The sequence below is a fragment of the Vanessa atalanta genome, chromosome 30, assembly GCF_905147765.1.
Source record: "Vanessa atalanta chromosome 30, ilVanAtal1.2, whole genome shotgun sequence".
Classification (NCBI taxonomy): domain Eukaryota; kingdom Metazoa; phylum Arthropoda; class Insecta; order Lepidoptera; family Nymphalidae; genus Vanessa; species Vanessa atalanta.
In genome coordinates, this window is record NC_061900.1 from 644,977 (window position 1) to 659,200 (window position 14,224).

At 39.4% G+C, this 14,224-nt stretch overlaps 1 protein-coding gene across 1 annotated transcript in view; it reads right to left on the reverse strand.

Annotated features, from left to right (window-relative positions):
• The window catches only part of LOC125075332 (GTP-binding protein 2), a 29,916-nt gene that overhangs the window by 8,702 nt on the left and 6,990 nt on the right, over positions 1-14,224 (reverse strand). Inside the window, exons 3-15 of the mRNA XM_047687055.1 lie at positions 8,940-9,089; positions 7,182-7,611; positions 6,926-7,058; positions 6,354-6,566; positions 6,075-6,168; positions 4,643-4,758; positions 3,944-4,108; positions 2,672-2,833; positions 1,829-1,938; positions 1,387-1,498; positions 969-1,083; positions 664-893; positions 204-449 (exon numbers count right to left, since the gene is read on the reverse strand). Of these exons, the coding sequence (XP_047543011.1) occupies positions 204-449; positions 664-893; positions 969-1,083; positions 1,387-1,498; positions 1,829-1,938; positions 2,672-2,833; positions 3,944-4,108; positions 4,643-4,758; positions 6,075-6,168; positions 6,354-6,566; positions 6,926-7,058; positions 7,182-7,611; positions 8,940-9,089 (2,276 nt within the window). The remainder of the gene's footprint in view (positions 1-203; positions 450-663; positions 894-968; positions 1,084-1,386; positions 1,499-1,828; positions 1,939-2,671; positions 2,834-3,943; positions 4,109-4,642; positions 4,759-6,074; positions 6,169-6,353; positions 6,567-6,925; positions 7,059-7,181; positions 7,612-8,939; positions 9,090-14,224) is intronic.

Here is a 14,224-nt window from a genome sequence, read left to right on the forward strand (position 1 = left end):
AAAATTGAATTAATCACAAAACAACACTAACATAGATTTAAGAGAAAAAAAAAATAAAACGTGGTAACACTATAGGAAACAAAAAAGTAAATTAATATAAAGTTTACTAGTCCTGCCATTGAAATTTACTTTGAGACGTTACGCGTGTCAAAGTGAATCCAAAACATTGCTAAAGATCTGGTATCTGGTGGAATTCAACTGACCTGGAAGTATATACAGCCCCTAGGGTCGTTCGGGTCTTCGAGGAACACCAAGTCGTCGCACACGCAGCGCTCCTGCGCGCTGTACTTGTCGTCGTCCGCCACGAACACGTTGGCGCACTTCGTGTCCGAGCTCTTGGTGAGGCTGTTCTTAGCATTGGCTATGTCCTGGAGGATGTTCTTGTTCTGCCTCCTGGCGTTCTTGCGATTCTTCTCCGAATTTTGCGACGATTGGACCAGTTCTGATATCTGTTACGATTAAATGTGTTTTGTTCAAAAACGATCGAAGATGCAGTGTTAAATATAAAAGGATTACACTAGTTTACTGTCGAATAAATCTTTCACCCGTTCGGAAAGATCTGACAGGAACCCGAGAGGAACTGGCTAACGAAACTCGTCGAAACCATTGTTTTTCATTTGTTTCGTATTAAATGTTAAGTAGAGAAGCGCACACGAGACCCACCTGTCGTCCTCTGCAGGTCCCGGGCGGACAGCCCCCGAAGGTGGGTCGCTCGTGTCCCGCGGCGTAGCCCCCCGGGCGCGCCAGCAGCACCATGCCCTGCCGCAGGCCCGGCGGGAAGCGCCCCAGCCCGAGCGACGCCGACTGCCCGGCGCGCACGCTGCCGCACGGGACGCGGTTGCGGTATATCGTGCGCACCGAGATCTCCGCGAACTCGCCGGACTCCAGCGGACCTGGGGGGGGGGGGAGGTCTACGTGTAATGGCTCGGGCATCTCATGCGTGAACAGCGCGGTAGACTGCAACGAACCTATGATGAGTTCGTCGCCCTCGAACAGCCGCCCTCGTGCGAGCAGGCCTCCCACGACGGGGCCCGTCGAGTCCCCCACGTGAAATATTTCATCGATTTGAAACTCGCACGCCTCCTGTAAAGTGACACCGACCGTTACCTTAGCAACAATTACGCGTTAAACGTATTTAGTATAATATTGTTCCAGGGAGGATAATATCGACCCACAATGGGGGTCATTCTCAACTGGCCGGTCTACTGTGGAGAAGCTAAAGTGCACAGGTCTGCACAATGACATGACATTTGGACTCGATCTGATATACTTCAGATCAGGAACAACGGGACACGGGAGTGGCATCACGACTTTTAAACTCCGGGCTGCTGTCTAATAATCGCAAGTTTGCTGGTCTGTGTGTGGGAGGAAGGGGGGTACACTGACGTCCTCGGGTCGCTGCAGCAGGTCCCGGCGCGGCTGCAGCGCCAGCAGACACGCGTGCAGCGCGTTGAGGCCGGCGCCGCGCACGCAGCTCACCGGGAACACGGCCACCCGCCTGCGGACACACCGCCACCGTTACTGACAACTCGACCTTTACACTAATTAAACCATTTTCGCTGGTACCGACATATGTGTAAAAGGTGAAAATATCATCGTGACTCATCTAAAAACTCATCAAAAGTTGTCACCCATCGAGATCATCATTCCTTACTATACCACCAACCAAAATATACTTTATTCAAGTACATAGATTATACAAAAAAAATAGACAAGAGTATTCGTAGCTATTGTTTACCGACAAATCGACAAAAAAACAGTATCATTATTATTTATTCTCCATGAAATTATTAGTATGCAACAAACGCTGGCACGTTTGGGTACTCACTCGTCCTCCTTTTTGATCTCTTCGTCTACACTGTCTATGGTATCTAATAATGACTTCTGCGGCGCGACGCAGTTCCTCGCCATGTTTTCGTCCGTTATTAATAGAGGTTTCTGAAACAATAATAATAATAATTTAAATAAAATAATATGTATACGACACTAGCTGTGATCGCGGATTTACCCGCAGTTATTTCGGTTTGTAGCTGTAAGTCTTATTGTTAGTAAAATAAAATAAAATTTTATTGCTGGATCGGATCAACAGATTCAGATTATATATACAGTGGATTTCATTTATTACGACCTTGGTTATAGCGACCATTCGTCTATAGTGACGTTAAATCTAAGACCCTTGAATTAAAGCATACTACAGTATGTACAAACATGTGGCTATAGCGACTTTGGATGTAACGTCGAGTTCGGACGTAGCGACTGTTTTTATTGAATAGTTTGTACTAAAATCAGATGTTGCGACCGGAGTCGGCCGCCAAAGACACAAAAGTGTTACATTTTGCAAAGAATACAAAGTTTCGCATTCAACAATATCTACGATGTGGAAAAACCGTGATAAAATATTAGAGTGCTTTGAGTCCAGATCCTTAAAAATCTGTTAAAAGTCTGTATCTTTTTGCCTTTGCCTGTAACGACATCCAGATGTAACGACGAAATAACAGTGGTCCCTTTATCGTCGTTATACCCGAAATCCACTGTATATATATATATATATATATATATATATATATATATTGTTCACTTTAAACACAATAACAACGAGTTTAAGGACAGTTTCTAGACAGGGTAGGCAGACAGCCTACTTATTTTAACCGTTATAAAATAATCCACTGACCTTGTTAGCGGGTTCCAACAACTGCGCCAGCCTCGCAACAACGGTATTGATGTTGCTAACAAGTTCACACTTGTTGATAACCGCGAAGAACGGCATGTCTAAGGCGAGCAGCAGCCCGATGTGCTCTTCGGTGATACGAGTGATACCCGCCGTTGCCGATATCTAGGAATCAAAGTTACGTGTTAACAAAAAAGAGCCGAGATAGCCCAGTGGCTAGAACGCGAGCATCTTAACCGACGATTTCGGGTTCAAACCAAGGCAGGCACCACTGAATTTTCATGTGCTTAATTTGTGTTTATAATTCAACTCGTGCTCAGCGGTGAAGGAAAACATCGAGAGGAAACTTGCATGTGATTAATTTCAAGGAAATTCTGCCACATGTGTATTCCACCAAACCGCATTGGAGCAGCAAACCTTCTCCTCAAAGGGACAGGAGGCCTCAGCCCAGCAGTGGGAAATTTACAGGCTGCTAATGTAACGTATGTAATGTTAACAAAATAACATAAATAAGGCACATTACATTGCATCAATACAAGTTTATATCAAAGATGAATATCGTGATTTTATTAATTGCTTTCTATGCAGAACATATGTAAATAAATAAATAAATAGTAGCCAACATCACATACATTACTCTGATCATTGGGATCAATGCAATGTAAGTAGCTAAAGCACTTGTGTTATGGAAATCAGAAGCAACGACGGTACCACAAACACACAGACCCAAGACAACATAGAAAATTATTGAACTTTTTCTACATCGACTCGGCCGGGAATCGAACCCGGGACTTCGGAGTGGCGTACCCGTGAAAACCGGTGTACACTCTACTCGACCATGGAGGTCGTCAAAATGTAAATTTAATTGGACATGAAAAGAGAAACTACTGAGATTCTATTGACATTCCGAATTTTTTATAGCTTTATATATAATTAAATCATGTAAAAAATTTCAAGTGATCGCAAGTGCCTTCTTGAATATAGTATATTTTGATTTGATTTATAAAACTTAAATTTTTATAATTGTATTATTGTTTTTTAAGTGAATGTAAATTCTTTTAAATAAAGTTTTTAAACCCGAACTTAAATTTAAAAAAAAAATCTTAAATAACGCCATCTGTTGGATTATTTAGCAAACCTATTAACTGTAAACATAAATAATCACTCGGTATGTCACAAAGGACATAATTAATAGAGGCAGACATTGAACTAGTACTTTGTATGAAGATGACAATGGGATTAAAAATAATTGTGCCAAAGTTTTTGGCTACTCACAACGAGCATGGCGTAGTGCGGGGAATAGCCCGTGAGGCCGTGCAGCGTGGTGCGCTGGTACTTGCTGTGGCCCGCCAGGTCCAGGAACGACACCAGCTTGGCGCTCCTCTCTCCGATGCGCTCCGCCGTCATCAACTCGGAGCAGCCGTAGTTGACGACATTACCCTGAGTATTTCAACTGACTTTATTAATACTAGCTACACAATCCGGCTTCGCTTGAGTCAACATAGAACGTCTGTATCGTAATACATACAAACGTATCCGCTTACGCGGCTTCAGATACTCCCGTCGACATGTTTCCAGCATCTTCAACAATCATCTTCAAACTTCAGTCAATAAACACAAATCTATTCAGTATTGAATTATACACCTAAACCTTCTCCATGAAGTACTCCGTCCATTGGTTAAAACCGTATTTTTTTTTTTTTTGTTTATTATAATCCGTTCGGTAGTTTCTGAGTTCATCGCGTTCAGACAAACAGAGAGATAACAGCAGGATGACGATAACTTCTTAACCACTAGTATAACCAATGCGCCACCAACCTTGGTAAGATGTCATGTCCCTTGTGCCTGTAGTTACACTGACTAACCCTCCAAACCGAAACACAACAATACTAAGTATTAATATTCAAGGTAGTTACGAAATTATATTTTATTTCGCCTCAGTTAAAAATTCGTCGTAATACTTTTTTCACTCACCTGAGCATCGAAGCCGAGTATCTCGTGGCTGAGAGAAGACGTCCTTCCACTTTTCACTTCGTGCAAATGTCTGAACATGTTCAAACGAGCGCTCCCTCTACCGTTATCAAGTTCACCTGTAATAACAAATATAATTTAACATACATATAACATAAACAGCCTGTAAGTTTCCCACTGCTGGGCTAAGGTCTTCTCTCCCTTTTGAGGAGAAGTTTTGGAGCACATTCCACCACGCTACTCCAATGCGGGTTTGTGGAATACACATGTGGCAGTTCGTTGAAATTAGATGCAGGTTTCCTCACGATGTTTTCCTCCACCGCCGAGCACGAGATGAATTATAAGCACAAATTAAGCACATGAAAATTCAGTGGTGCTTGCCTGGGTTTGAACCCGAAATTATCGGTTAAGATGCACGCGTTCTAACCACTGGGCCATCTCGGCTCATATAATTTAAAAAACTAAAACAACACGCTTTTAGCTCGCACTTAAAATTACAAATGGAGCATTTTGTCCAAAAATAATAGTTAAAAACTAAAAAACACGGTTTTAGCTTTAAGTACCCTTTCATTTAATACCCATATCAGGGGGTTCATTTCGAATAGCCAATCTGCCATGTTGGATTTAAGTCACGTGACTATTTTTTTCGTATTCCTGACAGCAAACCCTTTCATTTGATATCCATATCATGGGGGTGGATTTCAAACAGCCAGTCCGCCATCTTGGGGAGATCGCCATATTGGATTTGTAATGACGTTTCTTAGCTAGTCGTGTATTGTCATCAGAACTCAGAGCGTGTGCAAAATTACATCCCAATCGAAGACCGGGAAGTGGGCAAATTAAGATTCCAAGATCTTCTTACGTAAGTGAAGCTAATATAAGCGTGTTAATATGGAAGGATTAAAGATATACAAAGCTTAGATATACATACTTTTTTTAATAGCTCTAACATATTAATATGACTTTATTTATAGTACAACACTATAGCACTTTACTATTTCCTCCGTGGTAAGGCTTTCTGCAAGCTCGCCTGGGTAGGAACTCATCATAAATTCTACCGCCAAACAGCAATAATTATTATTGTTGTCTAACCCGCTTCCTTACCTACGGAGCTCCAAGATACTAATGACAGTTTTAAACTAAAATTTTTAACCGACTTCAAAAAAAGAAGTTACTCATTACTTTTTTTGCCAGTTATCTCAGAACTCCGTCATTTACAAAGCGATTTTTTTTTTGTGGATGTTTTGTTACTGAAGAGGAAGCAGGACTGAGCAGAGGCTTTATTTAAAGCTTAGGAGTTAATTGTCAACGGACTTTTTTGACAAGTGAATTCTTAATGTTCTAACTGGAATATGTGTCAAAGGCTTTCGGATATACAGCCTAATAAATAAATAATGATTTCTATTGATTTAAACATGACAAAGTACATAAGTACCTTGAGTTAAAACGCCTATAAGTGTCGACTTGCCCGCTTCGTTCGCTCCCATCACCGCAACTCGCAGCTCGACGCTCTGTTGCGTGTCCGCTAACTGCGACACAACGAAAGTTTTATCATTTGAATTTTTTTAACTGCTGTCACTTTTTTGGCAACTATACCGTCTTTCCGGTTTTAGAGCGGCAAATTTACATTGTGTGAACTGTATATGCAATAAGAATGGGCCGCTCTTCTTGTGGATGGATAAGACAGCGAAGGGGGGGGGGGCAGGTCATTCACCTTGCGGATGTACACCTCGGCGACGGCGCGCGCGGGCGCCACGCGGCGCGCCCTGGCGGACACGAGCACGGCGCCGAGCGCGCGCGCCATGTCCCGCAGCGCGCGCAGCGAGGCGCGTAGGGCTCCGGCGCGCAGGCCCCGCAGCGCGCCGCAGTCCCGCACGCCCACCACGTACACCGCAGCGCCGCCGCCCGACCGCAGGCGCCACTTCAGCTGGGGGCAGAGCGCACTTAGAAATGCTAACGGCAAAGACTCATGGGTTATGTATTTATCCGACTTTTCACAATTCATGTGTATGCTCTATTGATGAATGCCTTCCATTTTAGTTTTTTTTTTTTTAAATAAAATTTTAATCACATTTAAAGATGACGGTGCCAGGGTGTGAGACGAAGCAGTCAGATAATTTACTCTCAACTTAAAACAAAACGCTTTGCATTGCACTTTGCTTCTCTCATACTTATAATAACTAGTAATACTTCTAGTAGTCTAACTAGTAAGACTTCGTAGAAGTGAAATTCATACAAAGCCTCCCCTCCCATTTTTCTCCCTTAAAGCTCACAAACATCACTCACCTGTGTCACTAAATGCTGGAAGCGTCTCTCGCACGGCGAAACTAGTTGTAATTTGTATTCGACGTTGCCGAATCGAGGCTCCGGGGGTAGACTACCGTAGCACTCGTCTCCAGAGTCTTCAGCATCGGATGTCCTATGAAGTAAAGAAAAAAAAACCCTCAAATTAGACAAGTTGTTACCAAAAACTGGAACATTGGAACATTACAACTGGAACATCATATATATATATATATTTAATTAAAAAGCCATGACTTACGTGTCATCACAGAGATCCTCCATGTCATCAGAGCTGTAGAAGAAGTCACTCTCCAGGTCCTCAGAATTGAAGTCACCAGTTAGATACATATCGTCCTTGATCCTCACTTTCTCGAGCTTGTCGATGACGTTGTAAACGCGATCAGCGAACTTCGTCCCACTTCTCTTCGCATCCTCATCATCATTGAACGGTTTCCTCTTATTCTTCTTAAAATCGTCTTCTGATTTCAAATCGTTGACGTTTTTGCCAATTTTCTCGTCGCAAATCTTCGGTATTGACGACTGATTGTTTAACGTTTCCGGTGCTTCTGGTGGACAGTTCTGCCACGCTGCGCTTAGAACATCTTTCGCTGGTGATATTTTGTTCTTCTTGCGTCTGTTCTTTCGGCCTGAGTTTCTTCTGCGTGGTTTCTTCTCGTCTTCTTTTGTATCTGGAAATTTAACAACATTGGAGATGAACAAGGAAATTCCAACTTTCTTATTTCCCTCGTGGGATTTTGAAAAAGGACTTACGGCCAATATTTCGATGCATTTATCCTTAAAACATTACAATAACTAAAGACAACTAGCTGAATTCGTGGCATTTCATAAAATTTAAGTAATAACCTAAGCTTTTCTCAAGTTAAACAATTTCATTATTAAATAATTCAATTTAGATTCGTTTAAGTTATTACTTCTGTCGGGCGTCTAGAGACGCACATTTAGTTTTTTTTTTTATATATCACGACCGTATTCAGCGGTGAGATTATAAATTGTTCTCATAGAATAAGCGGCCTATTCTGAAGTCTTGATGACTGACACTGATTTGTAAAAAAAATATGTTTTGATTTGAAGTGTCAACCAGCCAGTGTAACAACAGGCCCAAGGGACAAAACATTTTAGTTCCCAATGTTGTTCGCGGATTGATGACACGAGGAATGATTAATATTACTGACAAATGAACTACATGAGGTTTTGACCAGTTTTGGTCAATAATAAAAGGCAGTAACATCCATACTAATATTATAAATGCGAAAGTAACTCTGATCAAGGTCCTAGTTAGTAAAAATGTTAAGAAAAGATGTAATAGAGATTATGATAGGCTATTTTATACATGCAAAATATTACCAGTAGACAAAAAGGTAGAATATTTATTAGGATTAGAATATTATTACAAGGACAAATATAAAATATTATCAAATAATAAATATAATACGAGAAGAGTTACCGACAAAAAGTTATATCAGCCAAAAATAAATAATTAGTATGGGGAAAGAACAACTAAATATATGATACCAAAATTATTCAATAGAAATGTTATGCTAAGACAAAAAAATGAAATAAGCAGAAAACTGTTAAATATTAAGTTAAGGGATTTGTTTCTCGATGAAGAAAAAATGTCGCCATTGTGATATTTAAACAAATGTATGTGGGAAGTGAATACTGTATTATTATTATTTTTTTATGTAATAACGAGCGCGTCTCGCCGTTAAGCATACCAGCTTGGCGAGAACTTATGTTTTTGTAAAAACTTTTTTTTATAAAAAAAAAAAAAAACTATTAAACCGGTGATTCTATTTCGATGTAATTTGTTATGGGAATAGTTTGAGTCAGTAGTTGATGGACATAGGTTAGCTTTTATTACAAAAACGATCCCTTCAGGGTGTGAAAAGGAATTTGTAAGTTTGTTTGGGGATAAAATTGGGGTTAAGTTTTGTGTGTAATGAAGTTTAGTTTAATGGTCGTCTATAAATAGTAAACTTATGTATAGTAAACCCACCTTCATCCCTTCTATTCACTTCGATGTAGTTCTCAATGTAGCTGTAATCCTTAACTAATATCTCTGTGCTGAGATCCGGTTCGCACAAGAACGACGATTCTTCTGGTAGCGTTTCATTCTTCCCCTGGGAACGGCGACCTCTCCGTCTCCCTGTTCGACATAAAGAAATTCATTCTGTTGCGAGATTTAAAAAAATTGTTAAGGAACGCTTGTGTGCGAAAGGTTACTATACAATTAGTGAGTTTATGTTTGATAGCACACCTTGGGAATGAAACGATCGCCTCCTGGCTGTTTCTATTCATATACAATTATGTATATAATTAATTTGACGAAAAAAAAAAGACCCGCTGAGTTTCTTTCGCCGGTTCTTCTCAGGTCAGGGTGTTCCTTTTTCCGAACCGGTGGTAGTGTTTAATTTGACCATCAATAAGAAAGTGTAATGCTTCTATTTTGAATAAAGGAATTTCGAGTTTGATTTTGAATATTTTGTGTGAATTGTTTTATTGACGACGGTGTTAGCTGTGACTGAAGACATCACGCCGACTGGGGCTTTACTAGCGTGCGTTACATAAACATAGTAGGTACAACCGACTTCAAAAAGGAGGTTCTTAATTTTGATGTTTATATTTTGCGAAATAACTTTTGTTAATATCTCTTATGTTAATATACTTTATTGTTCACAAACAAAAATACAGAAATCTTAGGATTAAACAAAAAAAAAAAACAAAAATAGACATAATGCTCAAAACAAAAATATAACCAATTATTTTATGTGTGTACAATGGGCGGACTTATGGCTAATTAGCCATCTCTTCCAGACAACCCAATCTGAGAGAGATTTTTTAAAACCATCCGAGTAGGCGGTACAAATATTTACACACTAATACTTATACTTAATATATATTCATCCGCAGCAGCAAAAATGATGTATAAGATGGTGCGCAATAATATGAATCGATAATAAAGTTTTAAGTTGGTGATAGTTTAGTTTTTGCTTCATATAAGGTAGCCTTACGAGAACTACATAGTCATCATATTGACTCAGTTCTAAAAATGAGAATTAAAATATATATATATATATATATTATACACTAATAAATATTTATTTACTTTTATTGTCCGAAAGAGATATATACCGTTGTCAAGACGTAGAACGGAACGCCGCTTGAAAGAGGCGGTTGAAAGAAGCCTCGTCCTCGAATGGTTGTCACGCTACTGACGGTTAATCAAAACATTTTTGTAACGTTAAAAAATATATGTTATACGCGCAAGAGTTGTATATTCTCATTTTAAAACTCTCAACAAGAACCCCAAACATTGGTGCTTCGAGTCGGATCTCAAAATGTCGAAACCAGAACTTATAGTACCACTACCGGTATCACCACTTGGAGATCCAACGACGCAGTTAATCAAGGAGTTGACCAAACAAAGAGGATCCCTGAAAGGCCGCCTTACCAAGTTATCTGCCTGTGTTAATTCGTACAAGGATCAGGTTTTAGACCGAAGTAAAAGAATGGAATTAAATTTAAGAATTAAAGGTGCAATTAATATATTTTCAGATTTTAATCAAGTGCAAAATAAGCTAGATGAGGTTCTTCCTGAGTCTCAAAGTGATGAGCAACTTGACGAGAGGGAATCGTTTGAATGTAAGTACTATGGTATATTAGCGCAGGCAAATTGCATTTTAGACATAGATTGTGGTTCACCTAATGTACAAATCAGTGAAGACAGTTTGAGTGTGCATCAGTCAGTTAAATTGCCTACAATTAATTTGCCTACTTTCGATGGTAGCTATGATCAGTGGATAGAATTTAAGAATACGTATATATCACTAGTTCATACCTCTAAAGATATAAGTAATATTCAAAAGTTTCACTATCTTAAGTCATCTTTAAAAGGTACGGCTTCATTAGTTATAGACTCCCTTGAATTTACCTCTGATAATTACTATACCGCTTGGGAATTGCTTATGAATAGGTATAACAACAGTAGGCTTCTTATTCATAATCACATAAAAGCTCTGGTTAATCTTAAGCACCTAACGTATGAGTCACCTATATTATTACGGAAATTAATTGATACTGTACTTAAAAATCTAAGATCATTAAAGTTATTAGGCGAGCCCACTGAGCATTGGAATTCCATAGTTATTTACTTAATTGTTACTAAACTTGACAGCTCCACTGAACGCGAATGGGAGCAGTATAGGAGTGATATTTTATTACAAGAACACAAAAAGAAAGAAGCTCAGAAGTCTAAAACACGAATAGAAGTAGATGATTTGTTACAATTTCTAAAATCAAGGGCGGATATGCTTGAAACATTACAAGCTTCACATACAAAACACAGTTACGAGTCTAAAATTAACACTAAAACTTCACATAATATTTCTAAAATTCACTGCAATTTAACTACGTCAAAACACGATAAATTTAATAAAAAACAATGCCCTTATTGTAAAATCGATCACTACTTATATTCGTGTCAAAAATTCCTAGATTTAACTATAGATGATAAGATTAATTTCATAACTAATAACAAATTATGTAAAAACTGTTTGCGTCCCGCACATAGCGCAGAGACTTGTAAGTTTGGACCGTGTAGGAAGTGCAACGCTAAGCACAACACGATCATTCATCGCGAGCATAGCCGCAGCCCCACTGAGGGACGGAGGTCGCTGCTGCCGGCGCACGAGCAAGGCGAGTGTAGTAGTGATCCTCCTCAATTAGTTCAACGCACACAAATGCAATCCTATTCATCGCAGGTGACTATAGGTAATGTAGACGTACAAGCCGCGCAGTCGTCGCTTACTAGCCCTGTTTTGCTTTCAACCGCGTTAATCAATATTGTAGATGAATTAGGGAATGCAATTACTTGCCGCGTTCTACTAGATAGTGGCAGCCAATGCTGTTTTATTCGAAAATCACTATGTGATCAAATTAACGCGCCAGTAGTACAGTCCATTCAAAAAATACAAGGAATTGGTAATTCTATCACGCAAAGTTTCCAATCCTGTAAAATTAATATTCGTTCCTTAGACGGGGAATATACAACTTGTTTACAATGTTACGTATTGCCAAAAATAGTCGCTAGTATGCCGTCTATACCTATAAACATAAATAAAATAATAATTCCTAATAATATTACGCTAGCAGATCCCTCGTACCTAGAAGGTAATCCGATTGATATTTTGATAGGTGCTGATCATTTTTGGGAATTATTATGTGACGGAAAAATACGTCTCGAGTGCGGCCCTTACCTACAAAATACTAAACTAGGTTGGATAGTGTCGGGACCGATAAGTACATTCGCGTGTTCTAACAACACTGTTTGTTGTAATTTGTCGCAAAATATAGATTCACAATTACGAAAGTTTTGGGAGATTGAAGAAGTTCCCGATAGATGTCGCATGTTGTCTGATATTGAACAAAATTGTGAGAATCATTTTATAAAAAATACTAAACGCAATAACGAAGGCCGGTTTATTGTTTCGATTCCTTTTAAAGATTCGCCAGCTATGTTAGGTGAATCATACACACAAGCGTATAAACGTTTTGTTTCTCTCGAGAAAAGACTTTCTCTTTCACCGACTTGTAAACAATTATATAAAGAATTTATAGATGAATACATTAAATTAGGTCACATGAGTCGTGTTTACACTTATAATAATATACATTATTTCATGCCGCATTTTTGTGTGTTTAATGAAAATAGTACAACTACAAAATTGCGGGTTGTGTTCGACGCGAGTGCGCAATCAACAACTAATAAATCTTTAAATGATTTGCAGATGGTCGGGCCAGCCATTCAAGGCGATTTATTTTCTATTCTATTGAGATTTCGCGAAAATACTTATATAGCCTGTGCCGACATCGAGAAGATGTATAGGCAGGTGTTAGTCGTGGAAAATCAACGCGACCTCCAGCTTATATTATGGCGAAGCAATCCAGATGCACCCATCGAGAGCTATAGATTGAATACGGTGACCTACGGGACTGCGTCGGCGCCTTTTCTAAGCGTGAGATGTTTGCGACAATTAGCTATCGAGTGCAATGACCTTGACGTTAAACGAATAATAACACAGGACTTTTATGTTGATGATATGATTACGGGGAGCAATAATAAGCATGAATTATTAGAATTATGCGAAAAAACTACTAAAGTTTTAGCTTCGGGTTGCTTTCCTCTTCGTAAATGGTTATTTAATTTTGAACGGGATAATGTACAATCGGAAACACAAGTGTTTAAAAATCTTTCATTAGGTGAACAATCACAGTCAAAAACACTTGGATTGAGTTGGCTTAGTCACTCTGATCAGCTTAATTATCAAACTAAAATTGATGTTCACCCTAATAAGATAACGAAACGTGGTATATTATCGATTATATCTCAAATTTTTGATCCCTTAGGCTTGTTAAGCGCGACTATAATATCTGTTAAAATTCTATTACAAAAATTATGGTTGTTAAAGATTGATTGGGACACAGAGTTACCTCACGATGTGTCACATGAATTTAATAAGTTTTTAAATAGTCTCAATGAACTTTGTAACATACGTATACCGCGCCATGCATTTGCTAGGTCTCACATTCGTTCAGAACTACACATTTTTACCGATGCCTCTCAAGTAGCTTACGGGGCATGTGCATACGTACGTACCTTTACGCAAGAAGGTGTTACAATAAGGTTGTTATGCGCTAAGGGCAAAGTAGCCCCCTTAAAAACTTTAACTGTTCCTAGGCTTGAGCTGTGCGGCGCTATAACGGGAGCTAGGCTTGCTGTGAAGATAATTGAATCGCTCCGTTGTCAGTTCGATGACGTCATACTCTGGAGCGATTCAACTATCGTTTTAGGGTGGTTACGTATGGCACCTTATCAATTAAAAACATATGTACAGAACCGGGTAGTCGAAGTACAGGAGCTGACGCGTGACTTTATATGGAGGCACGTCGCAACACACGATAACCCAGCTGATTTAGTGTCACGAGGTACTGATTTATCGACATTAAAAGACCTAGGGTTGTGGTGGGAAGGCCCAAGTTTTCTTCACGATCCTAATTTTACGTCACGTTCAGCTCAGGTACGTACGACCATGATAAACGCAGACAATCTACCGGAAGTTAAATGTTTAAGTATACAAAGTAACACCTTTGGTGATTGTAATGATTTATTTCCATTTTCCAGGTTCTCGCGGTTCAACCGCATCCAACGCACCATGGCATACGTTAAACGTTTTTTATATAACACGCGTAAGACAAACACAAAACGAACGGGTGCGTTGAGTG